This window comes from Podarcis vaucheri (assembly GCF_965113315.1).
Source record: "Podarcis vaucheri genome assembly, chromosome: 17".
Lineage (NCBI taxonomy): Eukaryota > Metazoa > Chordata > Lepidosauria > Squamata > Lacertidae > Podarcis > Podarcis vaucheri.
The window spans coordinates 35,105,306-35,130,257 of NC_138755.1; the positions used below are offsets into that span (position 1 = coordinate 35,105,306).

A 24,952-nucleotide genomic window follows, 5' to 3' on the forward strand; every position below is an offset into this window, starting at 1 on the left:
GACACAGTCAGAGCTAACTTATGCTGGATTGTGGCTGCTGAGCTCAGAAGGAAAGTGGGAGGTGGGACTTTGGGACATATTTAGCGGCTATGATGCTTCCTCCCAATTTCCCCCTGTATATCCCACAAAATACAACCACATAGCACCTTATGACAAGCAAACAGCATTTCCTTCATACCTGAATTTCATCTCTCATGAATTTGTGGTGGATGTCTCGCCTTGCTGTGACTCCCATGCCAGCATGGTAGGTTCCACAAACAATGTTTAATTTTGACAGCTCTGCAGCTACCTGCTCAGTTGTCTTCCTTGATGGGCAGTAAACAATAGCGGGGCCTTCAAACTCATAACTAAATCTAAGAATTTAAAGAAGAAGCATCTGCGTGTGACATAGATCATTAGGATATCCAAGGAACGAACAAAGAAAATATGTTAGCCTTGTGACAAATCTTTCTTGTAGATTTTCTCCTCGAATACTGGCTCTATTAATCTCATTATAAACTTGGGGGGGAAATACTGATCTACTGTTGTGGACTATCAACACATTTCAGAAGTTGAAAGTGTTATTGGAGTAGAAGAGCCTTTTTTAAAAAAATAAATAAATTTAAATATTTATAAACGTTTCTCTCCAGCGGTAACCTTGGAACACAAAATTTGCCGGCGAAGGAAGGACAAAACACACTAACTTGTCTTTTTTAACAAGGAACTGCTGTATGTCCACGATGATATTTCCAGTTTTCCGCACTACTTCTAAGTATAAATTAGGCCGGTCAAAGCTGGTACATGTGACCTGGGGAGTCTTAAGGTCCAGACAGTTTATGATGTCCTCTCTGACAGAAGGGCTTGCTGTTGCCGTTAATGCAACAATGGGAACCTGAAAAGAAAAAAGAAGCAGAAATCTGGGAAATGTAAAGGTGATGGATAAAAAGAAATCAAAGCATTAAACTCTTTTTATATCATAATCCAAAATTTAAGGAATAAAGAATAAGCGGGGACTCGGATTTAATTTACTCTAATTGGTGTGGCAAGTGTAAATATATGCATGAATAAAGCACATTGTTTTCAGTAGGGTCAGATTAAGTTTCACAGAAGAATTCTAGGAGGAGTCTAGGAAATATCCATTATCACCTTCTCCTTCAATGTCAACATTTGCAGTTACAGTGAACATTCACACAGGTTATCATGATCCATATTCTGCCCTTCCTCCCACCACTTCCCTTCCTCCCCCCCAAAGGTTGCGAGGCAACCTTTAAGAGTCCATGTGCATGTAATGCTCTCCAGACTGGGAGTGAGCTACAGGATCATATACTCCCCTTTCCGCAGACCATTAATTTTTTCTTATAGCCCAGGGTTAATTATGATTTAGTCTGTTGTCTGTTTTGGCAAACCATGGTTTGCAGGCAGCCAGCACACCAGAATCAGGAGCCAAGGTTTGAAACCACGGTGGGTTAAAACACAGAGCCTAGGACTTGCTGATCAGAAGGTCAGCGGTTTGAATCCCCGCCACGGGGTGAGCTCCCGCTGCTTGGTCCCTGCTCCTGCTAACCTAGCAGCTCGAAAGCACGTCAGAGTGCAAGTAGATAAATAGGTACTGCTCCGGCGGGAAGGTAAACAGAGTTTCCGTGTGCTGCTCTGGTTTGCCAGAAGCGGCTTAGTCACGCTGGCCACATGACCCGGAAGCTGTACGCCGGCTCCCTCAGCCAATAAAGCGAGATGAGCGCCGCAACCCCAGAGTCAGCCACGACTGGACCTAATGGTCAGGGGTCCCTTTACCTTTATTACAGTACAGCATGATGTACAGATTGGCAAAAGGGGATTGTGGCAATTACTGCTCTTCCATTTTTATAGTGCTTCGGCCTCTGGGAGTGCCGAGTAGTTGGAAAACAAGAGCAGATAGCCAAAGCTAATATACCTGGAAGTTCAAACCATCTTCAGCATAATTTATGGTTGGCATGATTCTGAATTGAGCCTATGCTAGTATACACGTTAATGTGTAACCACAGAGGGAAGAGTATGTAGTGCAGGCATAGGCAACCTCGGCCCTCCAGATGTTTTTGGCCTACAACTCCCATGATCGCTAGCTAACAGGACCAGTGGTCAGGGATGATGGGAATTGTAGTCCCAAAACATCTGGAGGGCCGAGGTTGCCTATGCCTGATGTAGCAAGTTGCCCATCCAAAACGAAAACACAAGGAATGATCAACAACTATACACAGCGCACAGAGATCAAACATTTGTTTTGTTAAAGTTGATCTATGTTCACAAAAATTAAATCACAAAAATTTCTTGCAATGACTATACTGTACCTTAGGGAGATGTTTCTTCAACAACCCCAAAGACCTGAAAGAATTCCTGAAGTCATGTCCCCATTCAGAAATACAGTGAGCTTCATCAACAGCTATCAGGGTGATGCCTAAGATGAGTTAAGACAGGCCCGATCATGTGGTTACAGAGCACTTACGACAGTATAGATTTCAGAGCCAATTGGTATATACGTTTTGCAAATTTAACCACTTATGCAAGTGGTCTACTTTGAATTAGCAGATGTCAGAAGGCAGAGTGACCCAGACCTCTGGGTGTACCTCATCTGAGAAAGAGGCCGAGGATGCTGCAGTAAGCCCTGACACACCTAAAGAACCCATTAAAGCAGCCCAACTACAGTGGTACCTCGGGTTAAGTACTTAATTCGTTCCGGAGGTCCGTTCTTAACCTGAAGCTGTTCTTAACCTGAAGCACCACTTTAGCTAATGGGGCCTCCTGCTGCTGCTGCGCCGCCGGAGCACGATTTCTGTTCTCATCCTGAAGCAAAGTTCTTAACCTGAGGTAATATTTCTGGGTTAGCGGAGTTTGTAACCTGAAGCATATGTAACCTGAAGCGTATGTAACCCGAGGTACCACTGTAATCCAGTCTTACAGACACTCCACCTGGCGCAAACCTCTACATGCACCGTGGATCAGATTCTTTCCTGGACCTCTACGGTGGTACCTCGGGTTAAGTACTTAATTCGTTCCAGAGGTCCATTCTTAACCTGAAACCATTCTTAACCTGAAGCAGCACTTTAGCTAATGGGGCCTCCCGCTGCTGCCGGCGCTTGGTTTCTGTTCTATCCTGGGGCAAAGTTCTTAACCCAAGGCACTACTTCCAGGTTAGTGGAGTCTGTAACCCGAGGTGTTTGTAACCCGAGGTACCACTGTATAGCTAAGACAAAGGTGGACCCAGGGAAAGACAATGAACCAGTAGAGAAGTGCTTGCCCTGCTGCAAGGAGGCTTCCAGATCCGATGTCTACTCAGAAGAAAGCTGCACTTGTAGCCCAGCTGATGTTCAGAAAGGCATGGATCTGGTTGAATTAGTATAATCAAACCTCTGTGTCTGCCTTTAAACTCCTGCCTAGATTTCTGTTTGTCTACAGTAGGGCAACTGGGTTGCTAATGAGCAAACCTGAACCCTGATCAGACGACCCAGTTAACATTCATGCCAGAAATTATTCTAGCAAGCTTTAATGCTGATTGGAACCTCAAATTAACCTGTGGACCTCCAGATGTCATTGAACTCCAGCTACTCCCAACAGTTTAGCCACCTCTTTACTAAAGTTAAAAAAAAGAAGCAGCTGTCACTTGGCAGAAATAAAACTCTACAACCTAATTGCAAACTTATGTTGGTATTTTGCAGAAGAGAAAGGGGAAAAGAAAAATGTGCTCTCCACTGAACCTTCCCAATGCTCCCATAAGTCAAGGTCTACAAAAAGTTATCTTATCCTCGCACTCCTACATCCTTTCCCATACTAAGTTTCTGGCAATTCTCAGAAGCGAAGAAGTACAGGGCACAGACAAGAGGGACTTCAATTAACAGAAACCTTGGTTGACTGGATCAGAGCCAATGTAAACATTGGGGGAGCCCAGGTGGACAACCAAGAACATGCCATAAGTCATTTCTCTGATAAGAGCTTACTCTTTTTATCTGACCCTGAGGCAGGAATGCCAGCTGGGGCATCGCAGATTCCATACAGTAGCTGGCCTTGAAGTTAACTATGCAAAGCTGCAATTAACCAAGTCTCAACACTAGCTGGAAAGACCAAATAACCTTATCAGCTAAGGCCTTGCTCTCTTCCCAAGATATTTTGGAGTACTTACAATCAACAACTTAGCCCAAATGAGAAGAAGAAAAATTGACCCTCCTTTTAGGACTTGAAGAAAGGGATTAAACCTTTCATAGTAATGGTTCTCCCAAAGATCTTTTTTTCTATTCCAGAATTTGCCTATAGACAATCCTTCCTCTTCTCTGTGGCAATGGCAGAAATATTTGGTAGATTTCTGTCACTGGAATAAGAAAGTACGGCTGGAGGTGGGGGCGGGTAGCAGCGAGTGTTGTTGTTGTTGAGTCGTTTAGTCATGTCCGACTCTTTGTGACCCCCTGGACCGGAGCACACCAGGCACTCCTGTCTTCCACTGCCTCCCTCAGTTTAGTCAAACTCATGCTGGTAGCTTCGAGAACACTATCCAACCATCTCATCCTCTGTCGTCCCCTTCTCCTTGTGCCCTCCATCTTTCCCAACATCAGGGTCTTTTCCAGGGAGTCTTCTCTTCTCATGAGGTGGCCAAAGTATTGGAGTCTCAGCTTCAGGATCTGTCCTTCCAGTGAGCACTCAGGGCTGATTTCCTTCAGAATGGATAGGTTTGATCTTCTTGCAGTCCATGGGACTCTCAAGAGTCTCCTCCAGCACCATAATTCAAAAGCATCAATTCTTCGGTGATCAGCCTTCTTTACAGTCCAGCTCTCACTTCCATACATCACTACTGGGAAAACCATAGCTTTAACTATACAGACCTTTGTTGGCAAGGTGATGTCTCTGCTGTCTAGGTTTGTCATTGATTTTCTCCCAAGAAGCAGGCGTCTTTTAATTTCGTGGCTGCTGTCACCATCTGCAGTGATCATGGAGCCCAAGAAAGTAAAATCTTTCACTGCCTCCATTTCTTCCCCTTCTATTTGCCAGGAGGTGATGGGACCAGTGGCCACGATCTTTGTTTTTTTGATGGGTGGCAGCGAGTAACACACAGTAAATCAAAGGTAGAGAGGCTGGGAATTCCCAGTCTCAGGTCATACTGTGAGGTTTGCTGGAAACACCAGTGCCTTAATTGCTAGTAACGCTGAAATGATACACTGAAGAATAGCCAGCAATTTCCTCGACGGCAGGCACTCCTGTTTGGTACGCTCTCCCTGGAAAATCCTTTATCAACCTTTAGGGTTGGGAGATGCTGGCGCAAACATCTGTTCCCATTCCTTTATACAGTTCTAAATCGTCAAGACTTTGAGTTATATGGCCAAGACCATATAACACCGGTCCTGAAAGACCTACATTGGCTCCCAGTATGTTTTCAAGCACAATTCGAAGTGCTGGTGCTGACCTTTAAAGCCCTAAATAGCTTTGGCCCAGTATAGCTGAAGGAGGATCTCCACCCCCATCATTCAGCTCAGACACTGATGTCCTCCTCCAAGGGCCTTCTGGCGGTTCCCTCACTGTGAGAAGTGAGGTTACAGGGAACCAGGAAGAGGCCTTCTTGGTAGTGGCGCCCACCCTGTGGAACACCCTCATATCAAATGTCAAGAAAATAAACAACTATCTGACTTTTAGAAGACATCTGAAGGCAGCCCTGTTTAGGAAAGTTTTTTAACCCAGCCAGATGGGCAGGGTAATAATAATAATAATAATAATAATAATAATAATAATAATAATAATTACTATTCACCTTTTCAGAAAAATTGATTCACTCAGTCTACGGAGCCCATGGGCATTCTAAAAAGCATTCTTTTGATACCACATGTTTTTGTTGTTATTTCTGTGAAAACTCATAGGTGTATCATAAGAAACTAGACTCCAATACAGTGGTACCGTACTTAATTTGTTCCGGAGGTCCGTTCTTAACTTGAAACTGTTCTTAACCTGAAGCACCACTTTAGCTAATGGGGTCTCCCGCTGCTGCTGAGCCACTGCACGATTTCTGTTCTCATCCTGAAGCAAAGTTCTTAACCCGAGGTACTATTTCTGGGTTAGTGGAGTCTGCAACCTGAAGCGTATGTAACCTGAAGCGTATGTAACCCGAGGTACCACTGTAGATAAAACTCCTAGCAATTCCAAGAGCAGCAATCTCTTCTGAATTTTTTTAACACTATCAACTATTCCCTCTTACCAATTGTTCTGTCAAGTTCCTCAAGCCATGGCAAGTTCCCCGAACAGAACTCTGGGGTAATGTAGACAACTCTATAGTGGCCCCTAGCAAAAAGAGGGAAAAACAGCTGTGAGCTCAAGTTCAGCCTTCGTATGTTTGAAATTATTCTTTCATGTTTACTGTACTTTATAAAGTTCTTTAAAAGCAACTTTAGGACTCTACCTAAGAGGCGGCACTTTATTTGCCTGACCACCCCAAAAAAAGGAGACAAGGCAAGGCTTACGCTTTGATTTCCCCTCTAACATTCTTTGACTGTGCTGATCCAAGTAGGCAAGCTTGAATTCCTGACATCCTACAAGAAAACACCACAGTTTTATTATGATTTAGATTGTAATACCCATTGGCGATAAACAGTAAAAATCTGACTGCACGGTGGCTGTTCTCTAAGCAGGGCTTTCACTAATTCGCCATAAAAAATAAGATACATTTTACGTTTTCACTGCCCATCTATCACTTTGCCTTCTAGAGTAGTATTACAGTGGTGCCTCGGGTTAAGAACTTAATTTGTTCTGGAAGTCCGTTCTTAACCTGAAACTGTTCTTAACCTGAGGTACCACTTTAGTTAATGGGGCCTCCCACTCCCACTGCGCGATTTCTGTTCTCATCCTGAGGTAAAGTTCTTAACCCGAAGTACTATTTCTGGGTTAGCGGAGTCTGTAACCTGAAGTGTCTGTAACCCGAGGTACCACTGTATAGGTAGAGGAACAACTGAACTTCCAACGTCGCATCCGAAAAGGGATTTTGGTGCAGTGGGGTGGGAGATAAAGCTGGGACATTTCCTCATGCACATTTCCAGTTCAACACTACATTAAGGGTATGCGTCTCTGCATGGTTGTGACATCGTATGTCTTAGAAAATGAAATTCTCCGCTACAGAAATATGAAATCTTCTAGTTCATTTCTTTTTATTAAAGAAGCTTTTTTTAAAAAAAAAAAAAAGACCCAGGAACACCTCTTTTGCAATGAAGAAAAGAAAAGAACCTCTAAGAGAGAAAAGGTGCTACATTTGTTTTGCGCTACACTTTTTTGATAGGTTTGGACATTTTGTGGATTACAGTTAAAAAAAACCAGAGACAAACATATCCTCAAAGTTTGATGCGGCTGGGAAAAGACAACAGGTCTTCCGATTTATTGGTTTGAAATATATTTAGGCCACCTTTTAGGGCTGCTTTCATCACAAGGCTGCTTTCATCATATAGGCACAGAATCACAATATATAAAATGAAGACAAGCCCATTTCTTCACGGCAGGCCTAGACTTACTCAAGTTGTAGTACTTGGTCCTCCATCAAAGAAATAAGGGGGGAGATTACTATTCCAATTCCTCTTGTATAAACTGGTGGAAACTGAAAGCACAAACTTTTTCCGTATCCTGAAATAATATATATTGAATGAACACATCTTGAATGATAAGGGAATCTCATTGGAAAACAACATTTCCTTTCCTCAACCTCCTTAGTTTGTTATCAGTCTTTATAGAGATACAGATGTATATGATGATATTAGCATATTAGTGGGTTTATCCTCATGTCTATGTCAGTACTAATAAGGACCTTCTACAACACTTCAAATTAAAATTTTACAGATGCAGAGAAAATCACAGCAAGGCTAAAACTGGCACGGAATTTAATGAACCAGCTTCAGTCCCCTTTGTTCCAGCAACCTCTAGATCAGAAAAATAGAATAAGATGTACATGCGGCTGCACAGCTGGTGCACAATGTGGCAGCAAGAATGCCAATAGGAACAAAGTGGTCTGAGCATATTAACACCAATTCTGGCACTATGTTGCCTAGTTAGCTAATAACTTAGTATTGTCTAAATCAGAGCTTTCCAAACTTTTCATGTTGGTGACACACTTTTTAAACATGCATCATTTCGCAACACAGCACCGTATTTTTCGCTCTATAGGATGCACCCGACCATAGGACGCACCTTGTTTTAGAGGGGGAGAACAAGGGGGAAAATCCTCCCCTTCTCTGCTCAGCGCCCTTCAGCGAAGTGGGAGAAACGGAGCCCCTTCCATTTCAGCAAAAGGAACCTGAAGCCTTCGAAGTTCCCGCTGCACTCCAGAGGCTTCAGGCAGCTATCCCTGAAGCCTGGAGAGCGAGAGGGGTCGGTGCGCAGGCTTTAGCGAAAACAACGCAAAGCCTCTGGAGCGCGGAGGGAGCGCTCTCTCTGCGCTTCGGAGGCTTCGTGTTGATAACGCTGAAGCCAAGGAGCCTGAATTCGCTCCATAGGACACACACACATTTCCCCTTATTTTTGGAGGGGGAAAAGTGTGTCCTATAGAGCGAAAAATATGGTAATTCAGTTTTACTAGCAAACTGGAGGTTAAACTAAACCCTTTCCAGCCCTGGGAGGAGCACAGGCAGCACACACTAACACAGTGCAGCCGACACACTAACGTGTCGCAACACACAGTTTGGAAAGCTCTGGTCTAAATACTGGAAGTATGATACTGTCCTAAAGGGGTGTGTGTGCGAAAATGTGGAGGCTGTAGAAAGAAGGGGAAATTGACCCGAAACAGGTACTTTGAACTTCCACCATGCCATACCATAGGCTCCCTGACCTTTCAAAGATGGAGCAGTAAGGAACAGGTGTATGAGAGAACATCAAAGTTCATGAGCTTCCTTAAAGTTGCAGTTCTTAAAACTCCAAACCATGGCACCCAAAAAGCTTACAGACTCCCAACCCAAAGATATCCTTGGCATTTTATCCCCGCAATGGGGCAACAATCGCTCATATCACTACACCCTAACACTCTCAGGAAGTCATCTTCATGGGTTTATCCCTCATACGGCATCCTGTGGAAAAAATATATGCAGCTCACCAGTTGCCATGACAACAAGGTTGTCTCGTCTGTCTTGCAAAACCGAAGAGATCACTTTCCACTGGACCCTTGAAGTTAAGGAAAAACATGACACAAAAGGTTCAACTCTCATTTGAGTCTTATTCAGCAACTTAGCAGTCACTTTCTCATGTGCAACATAAAGGTAAAGGGACCCCTGACCATTAGGTCCAGTCGTAGCCGACTCTGGGGTTGCGGCGCTCATCTCGCTTTATTGGCCGAGGGAGCCGGCGTACAGCTTCCAGGTCATGTGGCCAGCATGACTAAGCTGCTTTTGGCGAACCAGAGCAGCGCACGGTAACGCTGTTTACCTTCCCGCCAGAGTGGTACCTACTTATCTACTTGCACTTTGGTGTGCTTTCGAACTGCTAGGTTGGCAGGAGCAGGGACCGAGCAACGGGAGCTCACCCCGTCGTGGGGATTCGAACCGCCGACCTTCTGATCGGCAAGCCCTAGGCTCTGTGGTTTAACCCACAGCGCCACCCGCGTCCCCATGTGCAACATACAGGTTTCTTTTTACAGAAAGCTGAGTCTTCTATGCTCTGTTGACTGAGCTATTCCAGCTAAGGAATTCAGAATAGATCAGAGGTGCAAGAATTGTTCTCCTTGGTGTCTCCCTTCCTCTGCCTTCTATCACGAAAACATCCAGCCAGCCATGTCACCTTTGCAACAAGTCAATTCCTCATTGTCCCTGCCTGCCTATGCATGCAGCTAGTCCAGATGTCCACCTCCTAATGAGCCCATTGGTTCCTGTTCCACTGACCAAGCCACTATCATCTCATTTGCACCATGAGCGTGCCCTAGAAGACACCTAATACAACACTCCCCTGGCCCTGTGGGGGGATTGATAACTTGCCCACTCTTTTCAGGGAGCCCACTCCACCAGCACTGATCTCACCATTGCAGAGCCCACCATATGTTCCAAGCAAGACAGCTTAAAGACCACTGCACTATGCATGCTGGTCGCAACCCATATGGTGAGTCCTATTCAGCAGTACAGCTGGGGCAAGGGATCTGTCCCAGGGATATATGTTTATGCGGTAAATACAAAGCACAGATCCCTTCCTATTGTTGTGTATAGGAAAGGAAAACAACAAAACTTACGGTTTAAAATTTGCATGTCCAAAATACATCTTTAGGCAAGCAATTTGTTTATCGTTGGGTCTAGGCAAGTAGGAATCTTTGAAAACACAGAAAACACAAGATTCAGAGCTAAAGAATGTACAAAATCTAGTGAAGTCATGAGAAGCAGTTCTTGTAGCTAGGTCTCCATTTTAACTTGTTATAGTGACTGGGGTCAAATTAACTATTGTAGGCATCCCTCAGTGAGAATTCTGGTTTCCTCGCCACCCCTAAACAGCAAATTCCCCATGCTTTATTATAAATTGCTCTTGAAACTTGGAGGTTTGCCTAAGCTTCTCTTTCGAGAAATACAAGTTCCCTTTGAAGTGCAGAACTAAATAGGTGGTTCTTTGGATATGTTTTAACAAACTTTTAAAGTGGGTTTTTTATATAAAAAAACTATTTACCCCAACTTTCCTCCTCTTCCTCAATGCCTTCATCTTCCTCATTATCATCTACAGTGAGTTCATTTTGCCTCTTGGACTTATCCAGGGTCGAATCAGTGAAATCTTTATTCTGCTTGTCTATTTCTTCTAAGGACTGGAGAAGAGATTGGACAAGTTAACACACTCTTAGATCAAAAGATGCAAATAAATCAGAGGTGGCTCTCATTGCTGGAGTGAAGTTACATTTGATCACACCTGTTTGGTTTGTTCTTTAATTTAGTTAATGAGCTCATAAACCCTATCAATAGAATGACTCTAGACTGTAAAAATAACATTCCATTACAAAGAAACTTGGCTGGTGGGAAAAGTTGCAATTAGTTCTATCACTTTATCTGCCCGTCAAGAAAAAGCTCCAGATTTCTACATATCAAGTTGCTGTTAAGGCACAGGAGAAGAGGCAGCATTTCATTTCGCTAAACTGCACCAGTATTTAAAAGTCTATTCTTGCTTGTCAAACATTTTCTCAATGGCTCCAGTCAAACATACTATACCAAATACAAACTTCTTCAGTAGAGGAAATACCTGGCAAAGCACATGACCAAGAGCTAGTGCGCGCGCTCTCTCTCTCTATTTACAAAACCTCTCTCTCAATAACAACTTATTTATTCCAAAAAGCAACACATTTACAAAAACATGCTCGTACACGGAAAAAACAAACATCTGAAAGAAAAGTAAATTATTATTTTTAAAGGTCAGCAGCCATTGTTTTGTAACAGACGCCGTGAGAAAATGGAAGAGGCTCAAGCCTCATCCCTGGGATTTCTAACTTTTCCCAGCCAAATTCAACACAATTATCTCTGTTATACCATGAACGGACAAGCAACCCAAATACATGATAGGGATGCTTAACAACCCATTCCAACCCTTGCTTCCTTATCTCAGTATAACCAAGCTTCAGAGCATCTCTCTATGGTGGGTATTTAAATAAAGAACTGAAAATTAAAATCTAACTAGCCAGAAAGAAACTAATTGGCTCAGGGAGGATCAGGAGAACCCCCTAGATACTCCTGGTAATTGATACTCAGCAAAACTGAGCCTTGACTGGGATCCCAATGATCCCAAGAATGCAAGGTGAGGCAGCCAGCAGACAGAAAGTTAAAGCCCGGCAATGCAATTCCCACCCCATCCACACAAAAAAACTAATGTAGAAGAACCCTCTAGAAAAAAGACACAATTTTTATCCATCAACAACAGGACCAGGGTGGGGTTGGACCTTTCCATGAATTTTACTGTCCATAAACAGTATTTTACTGTTCGTGTAAACCCTGAATTACCATAATCTCTCTAGGAGGGGGCAGCACGAGCAGCTGAGACCTTGTTGCATAAGTGGTTCCCCCATGCAGGGACCTTTGACACACAGCGCCGGTTCACCAAAACATGCTACGTTCTCACTTTCATTTAGGCAACCATAGCTGCTTTTCTGTCTCTCTAATCAGAATGCCAATGCCTCCATGGGCCTTTATTAAAAGCACACAGTAAAATACTGTTCCCAGCCAGTGAGTTTTCCGGTTTGTAAACGTTCACTGGAACCCGAAAGTCCGATGCGGCTTCCACGGCTTCCTGCAGCCAATCGGAAGCTGTACCTTGGTTTCTGAACGTTTTGGAAGTTGAATGGACTTCCGGAACGGATTCCGTTCGACTTCCAAGGTACCACTGTACTTATACCTGATATTTAACAGAAACATGATCAAATGCACTTTAAAAACTGGTAAGTAGATTTTCAAACACCTACTTTAAGCATCTCCATTTCAAGTTCATCATCATCTTCAATGGTGCAAAGAGAATCCTCTTCATCCTCTAGATGGCTTGATTCCTAAAAGGAACATTTCAAAGTGAGTGCAGTTTCTATTTTGCTGTTGCTTCTCTCTGTGAGCAAACATGACAGCAGCTGATGTTTGTGCCTTTCCCCCCATTGATAGGGCAACTGAGGTGGGGGGCAAGGGGCATGTCCATACCATTTTGTAGTTCTGTCTCTTTTTCTGTTCATTTAGATGTGACGGCCATTATGCCATCCCCCAAAGCAGCCACTTTGTGTTATGCCACGCCCCATAGCAGTCATGTGTGGCTCATGCTCACAGCACTTTCTCCCCAAAATGATGGAGACCCTTGTAACATGGGAAGGGTTATGCACAGCCTTATTATTGAGTTAGGAGAGGGGTTTAAAAGTCCGATATTTTGTCACGGGAGAAAACGGGGGTTTCTCAGATTTCTAGAAGCAAGCAGACCCCCGCCCACCTCTCATACAATACGGCTTCAGTTGTTGCAGCCCTACTGAAATCTGGGAGAAATATCTGGTTGTTAATAGATTAAACATTACAGTGGAACCTCGATGGTCGAACGTAATCTGTTCTGGAATAATAATAATAATAATAATAATAATAATAATAATAATAATAATAATAATAATTTATTATTTATACCCCGCCCATCTGGCTGAGTTTTCCCAGCCACTCTGGGCGGCTCCCAATCAAGTGTTAAAAACAATACAGCGTTAAATATTAACAACTTCCCTAAACAGGGCTGCCTTCAGATCTCTTTTAAAGATAGGATAGCTGCTTATTTCCTTCACATCTGAAGGGAGGGCGTTCAACAGGGCGGGCGCCACTACCAAGAAGGCCCTGTGCCTGGTTCCCTGTAACCTCAATTCTCGCAATGAGGGAACTGCCAGAAGGCCCTCGGTGCTGGACCTCAGTGTCCGGGCTGAACGATGGGGGTGGAGACGCTCCTTCAGGTATACAGGACCGAGGCCGTTTAGGGCTTTAAAGGTCAGCACCAACACTTTGAATTGGAACACTTTCTGGAAGACCGTTCGACAACCGAGGCGCAATTGCGGTCGGCAAAATCCATTGAAAAAATGGGAGAAACGCAGCTCGGAAGGCGTTCGACTTCCAAAAATCGTTCAAAAACAGAAGCATTCCCTTCCGGGCTGTCGACGTTCGGGTTCTGAATTGTTTGGCTTCTGAAGCGTTCGACAACCAAGGTTCCACTGTGCTACTTTTCTTAGACCCTTATCCAGATAGACTCACCTTAGACATACAAGCCATTTCACTTAGCAGCTCCTCCTCAGCCTGACGCTCCAACATTTGAAGTTCATATTCAGTTATATCTAGCGACATTAAGCATTCTCCCACCACAGCTTTAGAGCTACTGTCTGAAGCATCATCTGCGTGTTTTTCCTTATTAATTCCCGATTCACCTTCCATTAGGGCTTCCTTTTGGACTAGCTTGTGACCCACACGATTGATTGACTCAGACGTGACCTTGGAAGTCAAGTCTGATATTTCAGTTTTTTCTTCATTACCGCAGATCATTTCTGAATCTGTAGTATCTCCCAGCTCCATCTGGATGGTAGGCTCAACAAGCAGCTCTCTTCTGAAAGCCTTGAAGTTTTCTGACATGGCAGCCAAAATTTCTGCAGCTCTATTAAAGAATGTCAAAAAGACAGAGCAAGCTTCAAAATGGGCTTGGTGGATTTATCCAAAGAGGGTTAAAGCAAACTTGGATGTATTCTTGGTCTGATCTAAATGCACTCCCCTTTCTTAGTAGGATCCAGAAAGCCATACATACAATCCAGTTATCTATTGCCCATATTTTAGCCCTTATTCAAAAGCACTTTTCAATTAAAAAACAAAGGTTATTCAATTACATTTAAAAAATAGGTCTTAAAAGACACAGTTAAATCCAAGAAGGAAAAGGGATCATTAAAAATAATCAACAAGCTAAAGGAGAATGGAAATTTAGCTCAGACTAAATCAGACAAAATCAAGATGTTTTCACAGTTCAGAAGAGGCGGGGGTACAACTCTTATAATCTGGGTACCACAATTTAAAAAAACTTGTCCTGCAATCCAGGCAAGCACACCTTAAAAGGCAACTACACATGAAATATTTCTTGATGCTCTATAAAATACATTCAGGGGGTCTCCCGACATTCTTAGAAAGATTTTTTAAGGAGTAAACGGAAATGCACTAAGAAATAAGGCCCAAAAAGCTACGGTGCAAGTACAGACGTCCCGGTGCAAGTAAAGAAGGCCTGTCTTTGGTTCTGTCTTATCAAGCCCACTTAACTTATATGATTTCATAAACATACAAATAGTGCACTCACTGAATTAGATCATTAATGTTCTGAGAAAGAACACAATACCATTAATTTGTACCAATAAAGCAAACAACACCTAACCTTTGAACGTTTGTAGATTGTCCAAAAGTGCCAGGAAGATTATTTGCTAAATCCACCATCTCCTCTAATAAAGATGCGAATTCCTTCTTCACTTCACTTGCCAATAGGGCCCCATCTGTTTGTTTTTAGGGGAGGGAAGGTCAATGTGAACGTTATTTTTACCAAGTACTATGTGCTCTTTTCCAGTTACCTGGCTTTGAAACAACAACAACAAAGTAAAATTCATTGTTTTAATAGCGATTTACTTCTCTTAAAATGTCAGGCCTGCTCGCAAAATAAGGGATATTGCAATGATTACTTTTAAATGGGCTTCCACTGGGCTTTTTCAGAGAGGCAAAGAATTCTCCTAAGATGTTTCATATGCATGCTTAAATCTTTCTGGTCATTCTTAAATCACCATATCCTTGCTATGAAATGAGTCTACCACCTAAATCCTAATTATTAATAAATAATAATAATAATAATGCAGTGTTAACCTTTATGTTGAGTTACTACAATGTTGCCTACATGTAGCCGTTTCCAAAGAGTGCTCAGAAACTGCAACTCATCCAACATGCAGTTGCGGGTCCATTACCTGCCAGTCTGTTTCATGGACCCAATTCAATGTGTTGGTGCCTTGCAATTTTTTTCATTAAAGATGGAAGATGAAGGCGAAGTACAGTGGTACCTCGGGTTAAGTACTTAATTCGTTCCAGAGGTCTGTTCTTAACCTGAAACTGTTCTTAACCTGAAGCACCACTTTAGCTAATGGGGCCTCCTGCTGCTGCTGCGCCACCAGAGCACGATTTCTGTTCTCATCCTGAAGCAAAGTTCTTAACCCGAGGTATTATGTCTGGGTTAGCGGAGTCTGTAACCTGAAGCATCTGTAACCCAAGGTGCTTCAGGTTAAGAACAGTTTCAGGTTAAGAACGGACCTCTGGAATGAATTAAGTTCTTAACCCGAGGTACCACTGTATACTTTTTTTTAGAAACAAGCTCTGCTGATTTCAGCAGTGCATTCCCCGGTAAGTACACAAGTTTGCAACCGAATTATCATATATATATTTACTTATTTAAATATTTGCAAACTGCACTTACCAGAATATATAACAATGTGGTGTGCAACATACGAACATAAAAATAGGATAACAACCAAAAGAACATCAGTGATGTATCAGTAAAAACCAATTGGTTCTCTCTCTCTCTCTCTCTCTCTCTCTCTCTCACACACACACACACACACACACATATATTTAAGAGGGATTTTAACAGGGAGAGGGAGGTGGCACAACATGTTTTATAGCAGGCACGTCCAACTCCCAAGAGAATGCGATCTACTCCCCCTTTTGGAGGGAGACCCAAAGTTGTTGAGTTGCTGACCTTTGGGGGGGGGGGACGAAGGCAAAGTTGTTTACCTTTTTTTAGGGGGGGAAGCAAAGCATGTTTAGCTTTATATTGGGGGGGGAGACATCGCTCACCTAAAACAACAATGCAGCAGTAACAACTGCTTTTGTTTTCTAACTCGTTGGCAAAACACCCATTTGACACAACAGAGGAAAAGAGCGACGGCGGCCAGGGACTTTCACTCCATTGCTTATCACTACCACCGATTGACCACGATCATCCGGGGATCGACCAGTCAATCACAGTCGACAGGTTGGACACCCCAGTTTTAAAGCATGAATTGGAAAAGCCCTCTCTGCTAGCTAGGGATGATGGGACTTGTAGTCCAACAGCAGCTGGGGATCCAAGTTTGAAACAGTAATTCATTGTTTAGTGCAATGTGGACAATCCAAGCACCCTTCCAGGTTAGCAAATGAGGAGGTGCTTAGAAGCTTTCACTTCTGCTTCTAGTTAACCAAAGCTAGTCAACTAGAGCAGCTACGGTAGTTGGAAACAGTCACTCGCTCGGAGGTATCCCTGCTGCTGCAAACTCTCATCAGCGTCGCCTCATTATCTGTGGATCCACGTGGCAGAGGAACCAAATAAAAGCACTGAAAGCTATAAATTGCCTGAATTTGCGGTATCTGAAGGAAACGTGTGTAGAATGCATCCATGTACAGGGTCATAGTGTACGCCCTAGTCTTCCAATTGTATAGAAAAATGCAATGCCTTTTAAAAGACCCGCCTTCCCCCATGCTTTTTGTAAAATACAGTCATTGGAAAGTCATGCTAGCAATCTTTCCAATCTAAAAGGGACACCTTTTGAGGTGTGCAAGGTATTACTATGTATACCAAACAGTTTGCGATTTCATTCAAGTATATGACCACACCCACTCTATTTTCTACAAACCCCAGAGTCTGTCAAGACTGGCCCGTTCGGGCAGGGGTACCTTTACCTTTACCTTTACTCTATTTTCCCACAGCTCTGATAATACACACAGTATGAACTCCCAGTACGTTTCCCTGCACAATTCAAAGTGTTGGGGCTGACCTTTAAAGCCCTAAACGGCCTTGGTCCAGTATAACTGAAGTAGCGTTTCCACCTCCATCGTTCTATCCGGACACCGAGGTCCAGCACTGAGGGCCTTCTGGCGGTTCCCTCATTGCGAGAAGCCCAGGGAACCAGGCAGAGGGTGGCACCCGCCCTGTGGAACGCCCTCCCACCAGATGTCAAAGAGAACAACAACTACCAGACTTTTAGAAGACATCTGAAGGCAGCCCTGTTTAGGGTAGCTTTTAATATTTGATGTATTACAGTATTTTAATATTTTTTGGGAAGCCGCCCAGAGTGGCTGGGGAAGCCCAGCCAGATGGGCGGGGTATAAATAATAAATTATTATTATTATTAACTGTGTCTATCACGTTGCCCAATGCATTTTAGGAAAAGAGGAAAGACAACAGAAGTTGAAAGTGGGGATGGGTAGAACCTCATTATGGTTTACGTTGAAGCTCACCTTTTTCTGTCCTAATTTGCATCTGCTTAGAAGTACTCATGTTCACCAGTTTTTCGTAAATGAGAAGGCTAGCCTACAAAATAAGAGCAAAGAGAACTTTTTAATGCAAAAGGTAATGCTTAACATTTTTTCTCAGTCCATATAATTTAAAACTACCTATCTCTCTCTCAAAATTTTTTTGTTTTTATTAGCATCTTAACAGTGAACATTCTTTTAACACTGTGCTCAACTATTTTCTTTTTTAAAGTCTGTTCCGACTCATAACAAGAATTTTCAAGGATGTATACCATTTAAAATAACAATAATGAACAATTTTAAAAATTATAAAACCATAAACAACAGGGAAACAGCTTAATACAGTTTGAATAAAAAGTGGGACTAGGTGGGAATTTTCAGCGGACAGCAAAAAGGTAACTAGTCATTAAAAGCCCATGGAAATAAGGTATTGGCCTGGCAGTTAGAATTCATTACTCTAAGCATTAGGCAAGGAGCCCTGGGGAGATCAATTCAAAGTCAAGGCACCCCCCATGGAGAAAACCCCTTCCACAGATGCCACCTGCCTGATCTCTGACAACAGGGATAGTGAGAGAATGATGCCCTTAACTGGCAGGCAGCTTCATGCAAAATTAATGATGCGTGGTTAATGCAGAATTCTATGAAGTTAATTATGACCAGAAGCTTCCAGATTGGATCAGAAGCCATTTCTGTTTCCTTTTGGCAGCCCAGTCCTATGTAGCTGGGATGTCCTCCAAGAAATACTCTCTCTCTCTCTACCTTCTGAGTGGCTTAACACTTCTTTTAATCAGAGAATTGAGGGAGCCTGTAACATTGGCCAAAACCACTGATTCTCACCCGTATCAGTTGCTTCTACTTTTTAAAAGCAAAATGTTACGGTGCCAACAAATATCAAGGAACAACACTCAGCCCCATATCCCCCATGTGACTTTGCAATTCTGGGATATGGTTTATAGAAGTCAGAGGATGCTGCTCTCTACATAAGATCACTTCAGCACTACCAAGGGAAAGTGTCTTTGGTAGGATCAAACAGGAAACTATGCCTGGCAGTAGAGTTCTGGGTTAATTCACGGGACGCTGAGAAAGTAAGAGGGTAGGGGCTGTGTACTCAGACACAAGGCTCATCCACATCTTGGCATATTAAGCCGATCATCCAAACCAGGCCATAGTAAGCTTGCAAATTGCATACTGCCAGACGTCACCTAGAAAAATATAAGCTTCTTAGTACATACATAAGCATCGGTGGCGGCATACAGCTTTTGCTCCTCTGTAAGGGGAAACTGCTTCCAGTTACCACAACGGACCGATTTGTCCTTCAAAAGCTGTTTGTGGAACAGATGCTTCAGAAGGTTGTTTAGACTCCAGGTCTCTTTACATTTGAGCTAAACGAAATAAGTTGCAAACATTAAGCGCGAGCTGTTTTTGAGGCTACATCAGATAATAAGCGCACAGTGATATATTTCAGATAGAGATGGAATAAATCTAAATTGCAGGTTTTAAATGTGTTCGGAGAACACGCTAAATTTTAAAACAGAGGTTAAGGGGAGCAATAGGCTGTGAAAGAATTTCATGATACGAAACCTTAAATCAGCTACCTTTAACATGAGCTATGCTGCAATTAAGTGTGTGCATGGGAAATCCATCCAGAAGACAAAATGTTTATCAAAGAGTTAGTGATTCTAACATGGTTATCCTTCCTTCCCCCTCCCTCGCAGCTGTTAAGTTTTTGATGGTGTGAGAACAGTTTTTGATGTCCTCCCTCGCAGCTGTTAAGCTTTTGATGGTGTGAGAACAGTTTTCGATGTCCTAATCAGTGGTGAGGAGGTGAAGCCCCACATACGCCTTAATCAGTCTGGGAGGATAGCGCTGGGAACCTTCTGTGATGTTGGAAATTGTTATGGGAAAGTGGGGCATTGAGAGGAGATGGCTATCTATAACATCGGATGGCTTGGGCAGAGTTTTTCAGAAGTTTGTGCACGGACTGATTGGCTGCAGGGCTGTGCAAACTGAGGCTACCTGGGGGAGTCACTTCGCCACATCTTGAGGGCTTCCAAGTTGCAGATAGAAGTGCATGCTTGGTATGTACCGTATTTTTCGCTCTATAACACGCACCCAACCATAACACGCACGTAGTTTTTAGAGGAGGAAAATCCGTAGGCATGCCACCCGTAGGCATTCCCTCCATAACATGCACAGACATTTCCCCTTACTTTCTAGGAGGAAAAAAGTGAGTGTTATGGTGCAAAAAATACGGTATATATTGCTCGTTTTTTAGGAATAAAACCTTCTTCTCACTCGTGTTTTGTATTGCTTCTGAATCTCTTTTAAAAGAACCACCTTGCATTTGGCAAGGCAGTGTGCCACAATGAATAGATGTATTCTGGAGGCGGTTGGAGGATGGATGGTGGCTAATGGATTAAGGTTGAATCCTGACAAGACAGAAGTACTGTTTTTGGGGGACAGGGGGCAGGCAGTTGTGGAGGACTCCCTGGTCCTGAATGGGGTAACTGTGCCTCTGAAGGACCAGGTGCGCAGCCTGGGAGTCATTTTGGACTCACAGCTGTCCATGGAGGCACAGGTCAATTCTGTATCCAGGGCAGCTGTCTACCAACTCCACCTGGTACGCAGGCTGAGACCCTACCTGCCCACATCTCACCAGAGTGGTGCATGCTCTGGTTATCTCCCGCTTGGACTACTATAATGCGCTCTACGTGGGGCTACCTTTGAAGGTGACCCGGAAACTACAACTAATCCAGAATGCGGCAGCTAGACTGGTGACTGCGGGCGGCTGCCGAGACCACATAATACCGGTCTTGAAAGACCTACATTGGCTCCCAGTATGTTTCCGAGCACAATTCAAAGTGTTGGTGTTGACCTTGAAAGCCCTAAATGGCCTCGGCCCAGTATACCTGAAGGAGCATCTCCACCCCCATCGTTCTACCTGGACGCTGAGGTCCAGCACCGAGGGCCTTCTGGCGGTTCCCTCATTGCGACAAGCAAAGCTACAGGGAACCAGGCAGCGGGCCTTCTCGGTAGTGGCGCCCGCCCTGTGGAACGCCCTTCCAGCAGATGTCAAAGACAACAACAACTACCTGACATTCAGAAGACATCTTAAGGCAGCCCTGTTCAGGGAAGTTTTTAATGTATGGCATATTAGTGTATTTTTGGTCTTTGTGGAAGCCGCCCAGAGTGGCTGGGGAAACCCAGCCAGATGGGCGGGGTACAAATAACAAATTCTTATTATTATTATATCCGCTGAGTAAGAGTAAAGTTCTGTATCATTAGCTGAAAATATTCATCACATAAGGCTCGGTGTGCCATAACTCACTAACAGAGCCTCTGCCTTGCATGAAGACGGCCCAATCCCTGGCATCCCCAGGTACGGCCGGGAGGCATCCCTGCTGGAAGCCCTGGAGAACTACTGCTAAATACTAAGCTAAATGGGCCATTGGTCTGACTCAGTATAAGGCAGCTTCCTATGTTCCTGTGTTTTGTGTCATTGGACCAACACATTACATGAGAATTCAGTGAACCCTGGCCAAACAATACTCAAGTGACGACTGGCAGAATCTGAGACCAGGGAAAAGAGACGGCGGAAGAAGATTGGAAGAAATTTAAGATCTATCTTAAGAGACATTGTAAAATTAATGAGTGTTAAAATGTTGCGGTAATAGAAGTAAGCGGGATTACAGCTGTAAAGTTTAGGGTAAAGGAAAAGAAAGAACTACAATTAGATCAAATTAAGGGTGAGGATTTGCTGAACTAAATATTTGAAATTGGAATGCAGAAAGGGGAGGTATGAGGAGGTCGGTGAAGTAGGTTTTAAGAGAATAAGGATTTGAAATTATATTTGTTTGTCTTTGTGTGTGTTTGTTTGTATTATGTTTGAGTTTATAATTTGTGAAAATTTAATAAATATCTTTAAAAAAAAAAAAAACAATACTCAAGTGACAAGCAAGAAGGCTCATCCCAGGTTTGTGGAAAGTGAAATTTCTAGCTACTGAGACAGTCCATTCTCAGTCTCTCTAAATTCCTATAGATTCATAGTCTGGGAAATGAATTCTTTGCACTAGGCGGATCTGAGACCAGCAACCATAGTAGTTCCTCCATATTATTTATATTTTAAAAATCACAAAGGTTCATATAATGCAGAATGAAAATACAGTCCAATAAGCAAAAGCGAAGGAGAAGAAAGTATTTGGCACAATATGAACATTGATCCTAAAAGGATCTCATTATGGGATATCCATTTTCATTTTACCATGTTTTACATTTAAAATTTAAGATATCACTAGCTGCAGGAGATTCATCCAGCAATGTTAGTCTAAATACACAGCATAGGGTTTCTCACCTACATAGCTGATCTTCTATAACTTCTCTGTTGAGTACCCACTCTAATAACAAAGAGTGAGTTATTATTACCTTTTCATTAGCAAGGTCACCGAGGTCCACAAGGCTCTCCAACTTGATTTCAAAATCACGCATCAGCTTCCATTTATCCCCTTCGATACCAACCCCAACTTTTTTAATAGTGTTACTTTCAAGCAATTTTTTTAGTGCCAAAGGAAAGTCTGAAAAGATCAAGTATGCACATTTTTAAAATAACCACTTAAGGAATGTATATCCTATCTATTTAATGTAACCTTAGGCTTTTCACAATGCTTTAAAAAAAAAAAAAAGAAGAAGTAAATTATATGTTATTCTGGTCTCTATCACAGATGCACCACCTCAGCTATACATTAAATTACCTACCCACCAAAAAAAAGATATTTTCAGCTAGAAGTGCTGAATAGACAACAGAATATTTCATTACATATTTTTTTTACCCCACCCTTCCTTCCAAGAGAATTCTGATCATATTCACCAGCTGATCTAGAGATACAGCTCACAAATTCAAAAGAACTTAGGTTCAGCCCAGAAAGATAGGAGACATGAATATTAGCTACAGAGTTGAAGTACTGTGTATGCATTGATACATAATGGATAGCACTGAATCTGAAGCACTGAGCTTTGGTTCACAGGCTCAGTGGGAGCAAAAGAAACGAGCGTGAAGAAACCAGTGTCACCTCCCCAAACAACCTGACTTAAGTGAGGAGAAGAAACACCAGCAGCTGAGGAATTGGTGTCCCCAAAAATCCCTTGCTAGGAACAGAAAGCTGCAGCCAAAACAATTTCTTTCCGGTTCAGGAACAGCCACACAGGCTTTGGTCCCATGAGCACCCCGCATTTAAAGCACTACGATACCACTTTATACATTCATGACGTCACCCAAAGAAACATGGGAAATATAGTTTGTCAAGAGTGCAGGGAGGAGTTAAAAAGGTAAAGGGACCCCTGACTGTTAGGTCCAGTCGTGGATGACTCTGGGGTTCCGGCGCTCATCTCGCTTTAGTGGCCGAGGGATCTGGCGTACAGCTTCCGGGTCATGTGGCCAGCATGACCAAGCCGCCTCTGGCGAACCAAAGCAGCACACAGAAACGCCATTTACCTTTCCGCAGGAGCGGTACCTATTTATCTACTTGCACTTTGGCATGCTTTTGAACTGCTAGGTTGGCAGGAGCAGGGATCGAGCAACGGGAGCTCACCCCGTCGCGGGGATTCGAACTGCCGACCTTCTAATCGGCAAGTCCTAGCCTCTGTGGTTTAACCCACAGCGCCACCCGCGTCCCTCAAAGAGGAGTTAGAATACCCATATTGCCCTCAGAGAACTACAATTCCCAGAGGTCCCTGGGAAGAAGGATTAATTTTTAAAGCACTTTCAACAAGTAGCTGCTATAATATATTTTTTCTGCCCCCACTTTGGACCTGGAAGGCCCTGGAAACGAAGAAAAGCAGTAGCAGGAAATTTGAGCATGTCTTTCCCTACACAGCAGAAAAATACTGAATGCCCATTCCCAGATATTGCTTCTTTTGGATCTGGGAAAGAAAAGTAGTGGAACTGTACAGGCAGAGATATGTTGTGACATGATAAATTCCAACTGCACTAAGAATCCTACTCTCTCCTCCCTCAACAGAATGAAGCAATTTAAATTGTTGTGCTAAACTGACACCTCTGAACTTTCCAGTTTACACATCAATAAAAACAATATTTTGCCTGAAAAGAAATCTGATCAGATTTGCTACAGATTATCACACTAGGTATCATGGAGATCAGGATCCCTACAGGTAGATATCACACTTGACATAGTGAGAACTTCCCTCCCTCCACAACTGCAAAATACTCAGCATGAATCTGTACTATACATATGCAGTAGAACCGCATGGTACAGTTCTATAGAGTTATATATTTGACCGGTATTCCACTGTGGGAAGGATTACAGAACCTCCCTGAACACTGAAATCCACCAAGATGGTTCTCACATTGCATAAGTTAAGCAAGTCCAGCTTTTCTTGGTTACAGAGTTTGGACTGCCAGGGTACAAAACGTCCTACTATTGTGAGAGCAGGCCTTTTGCTGCTTTACAAAATACCGTATTTTTTGCTCTATAAGACACACTTTTTCCCTCCTAAAAAGTAAGGGGAAATGTGTGTGAGTCTTATGGAGCAAATGCAGGCTGCGCAGCTATCCCAGAAGCCAGAACAGCAAGAGGAATCGTTGCACAGCGAAAGCAGCAATCCCTCTTGCTGTTCTGGCTTCTGGGATTCAAAATATTTTTTTTCTTGTTTTCCTCCTCCAGAAACTAGGTGCGTTTTATGGTCTGGTGCGTCTTATAGAGCAAAAAATACGGTAAATTGTGTTCAAACTGAGCTACAGCTTAGATGAAAGGACAACTTAACAAGTACAATTTGTTGAGAGATTAACTACACAGTACTGACTTGACATAGAAGAGATGTGAAACAAATAGCACTTTTGTTCAGATCCGCAGAGTTGGACTAAAGCGACTTTGCCCTCCTTCCCTTTAGTGTAGCATGGCGGCCATTCAATGTCAAATCCTAATGCAGCTCCATAGGATAAGGTTGTACTAGAAGATAAAAGGTATTAACAGGATTAGTACAGTGCAATCCTGTGCAGGATTATTCAGAAGCAAGCCTTTCTAAACCTAGAGGGCATAGATTTGCACAGGGAATATTTGTTAGTGTCTTTTCTTCCTTCAAGAAATACTGCATGACTATTTTATCAGTTCTGTGCCAGACCTAGTACTTGCAAGGATCCTTAGTACTAACTTGACATGAAAGACTGTATAAATCTTTGCAAGGGGGGTGTCCTTCATTTTTTTAATTGATTGATTCATTGTGTGTGTGTG

The 24,952-nt window shown here is 43.0% G+C and overlaps 2 protein-coding genes across 2 annotated transcripts in view; one reads left to right on the forward strand and one right to left on the reverse strand.

Moving 5' to 3' along the window:
* Window positions 1-24,952, forward strand: part of PURG (purine rich element binding protein G) — a 228,491-nt gene that overhangs the window by 195,206 nt on the left and 8,333 nt on the right. The window lies entirely within an intron of this gene.
* The window catches only part of WRN (WRN RecQ like helicase), a 57,882-nt gene that overhangs the window by 30,383 nt on the left and 2,547 nt on the right, over window positions 1-24,952 (reverse strand). The window contains exons 4-19 of the mRNA XM_082204563.1: window positions 24,525-24,670; window positions 22,131-22,279; window positions 18,941-19,090; window positions 17,694-17,766; window positions 14,818-14,932; window positions 13,665-14,058; window positions 12,371-12,451; window positions 10,600-10,732; window positions 10,175-10,250; window positions 9,053-9,120; window positions 7,485-7,593; window positions 6,447-6,515; window positions 6,185-6,267; window positions 2,304-2,410; window positions 684-871; window positions 179-353 (exon numbers count right to left, since the gene is read on the reverse strand). Of these exons, the coding sequence (XP_082060689.1) occupies window positions 179-353; window positions 684-871; window positions 2,304-2,410; window positions 6,185-6,267; window positions 6,447-6,515; window positions 7,485-7,593; window positions 9,053-9,120; window positions 10,175-10,250; window positions 10,600-10,732; window positions 12,371-12,451; window positions 13,665-14,058; window positions 14,818-14,932; window positions 17,694-17,766; window positions 18,941-19,090; window positions 22,131-22,279; window positions 24,525-24,670 (2,116 nt within the window). The remainder of the gene's footprint in view (window positions 1-178; window positions 354-683; window positions 872-2,303; window positions 2,411-6,184; window positions 6,268-6,446; window positions 6,516-7,484; window positions 7,594-9,052; window positions 9,121-10,174; window positions 10,251-10,599; window positions 10,733-12,370; window positions 12,452-13,664; window positions 14,059-14,817; window positions 14,933-17,693; window positions 17,767-18,940; window positions 19,091-22,130; window positions 22,280-24,524; window positions 24,671-24,952) is intronic.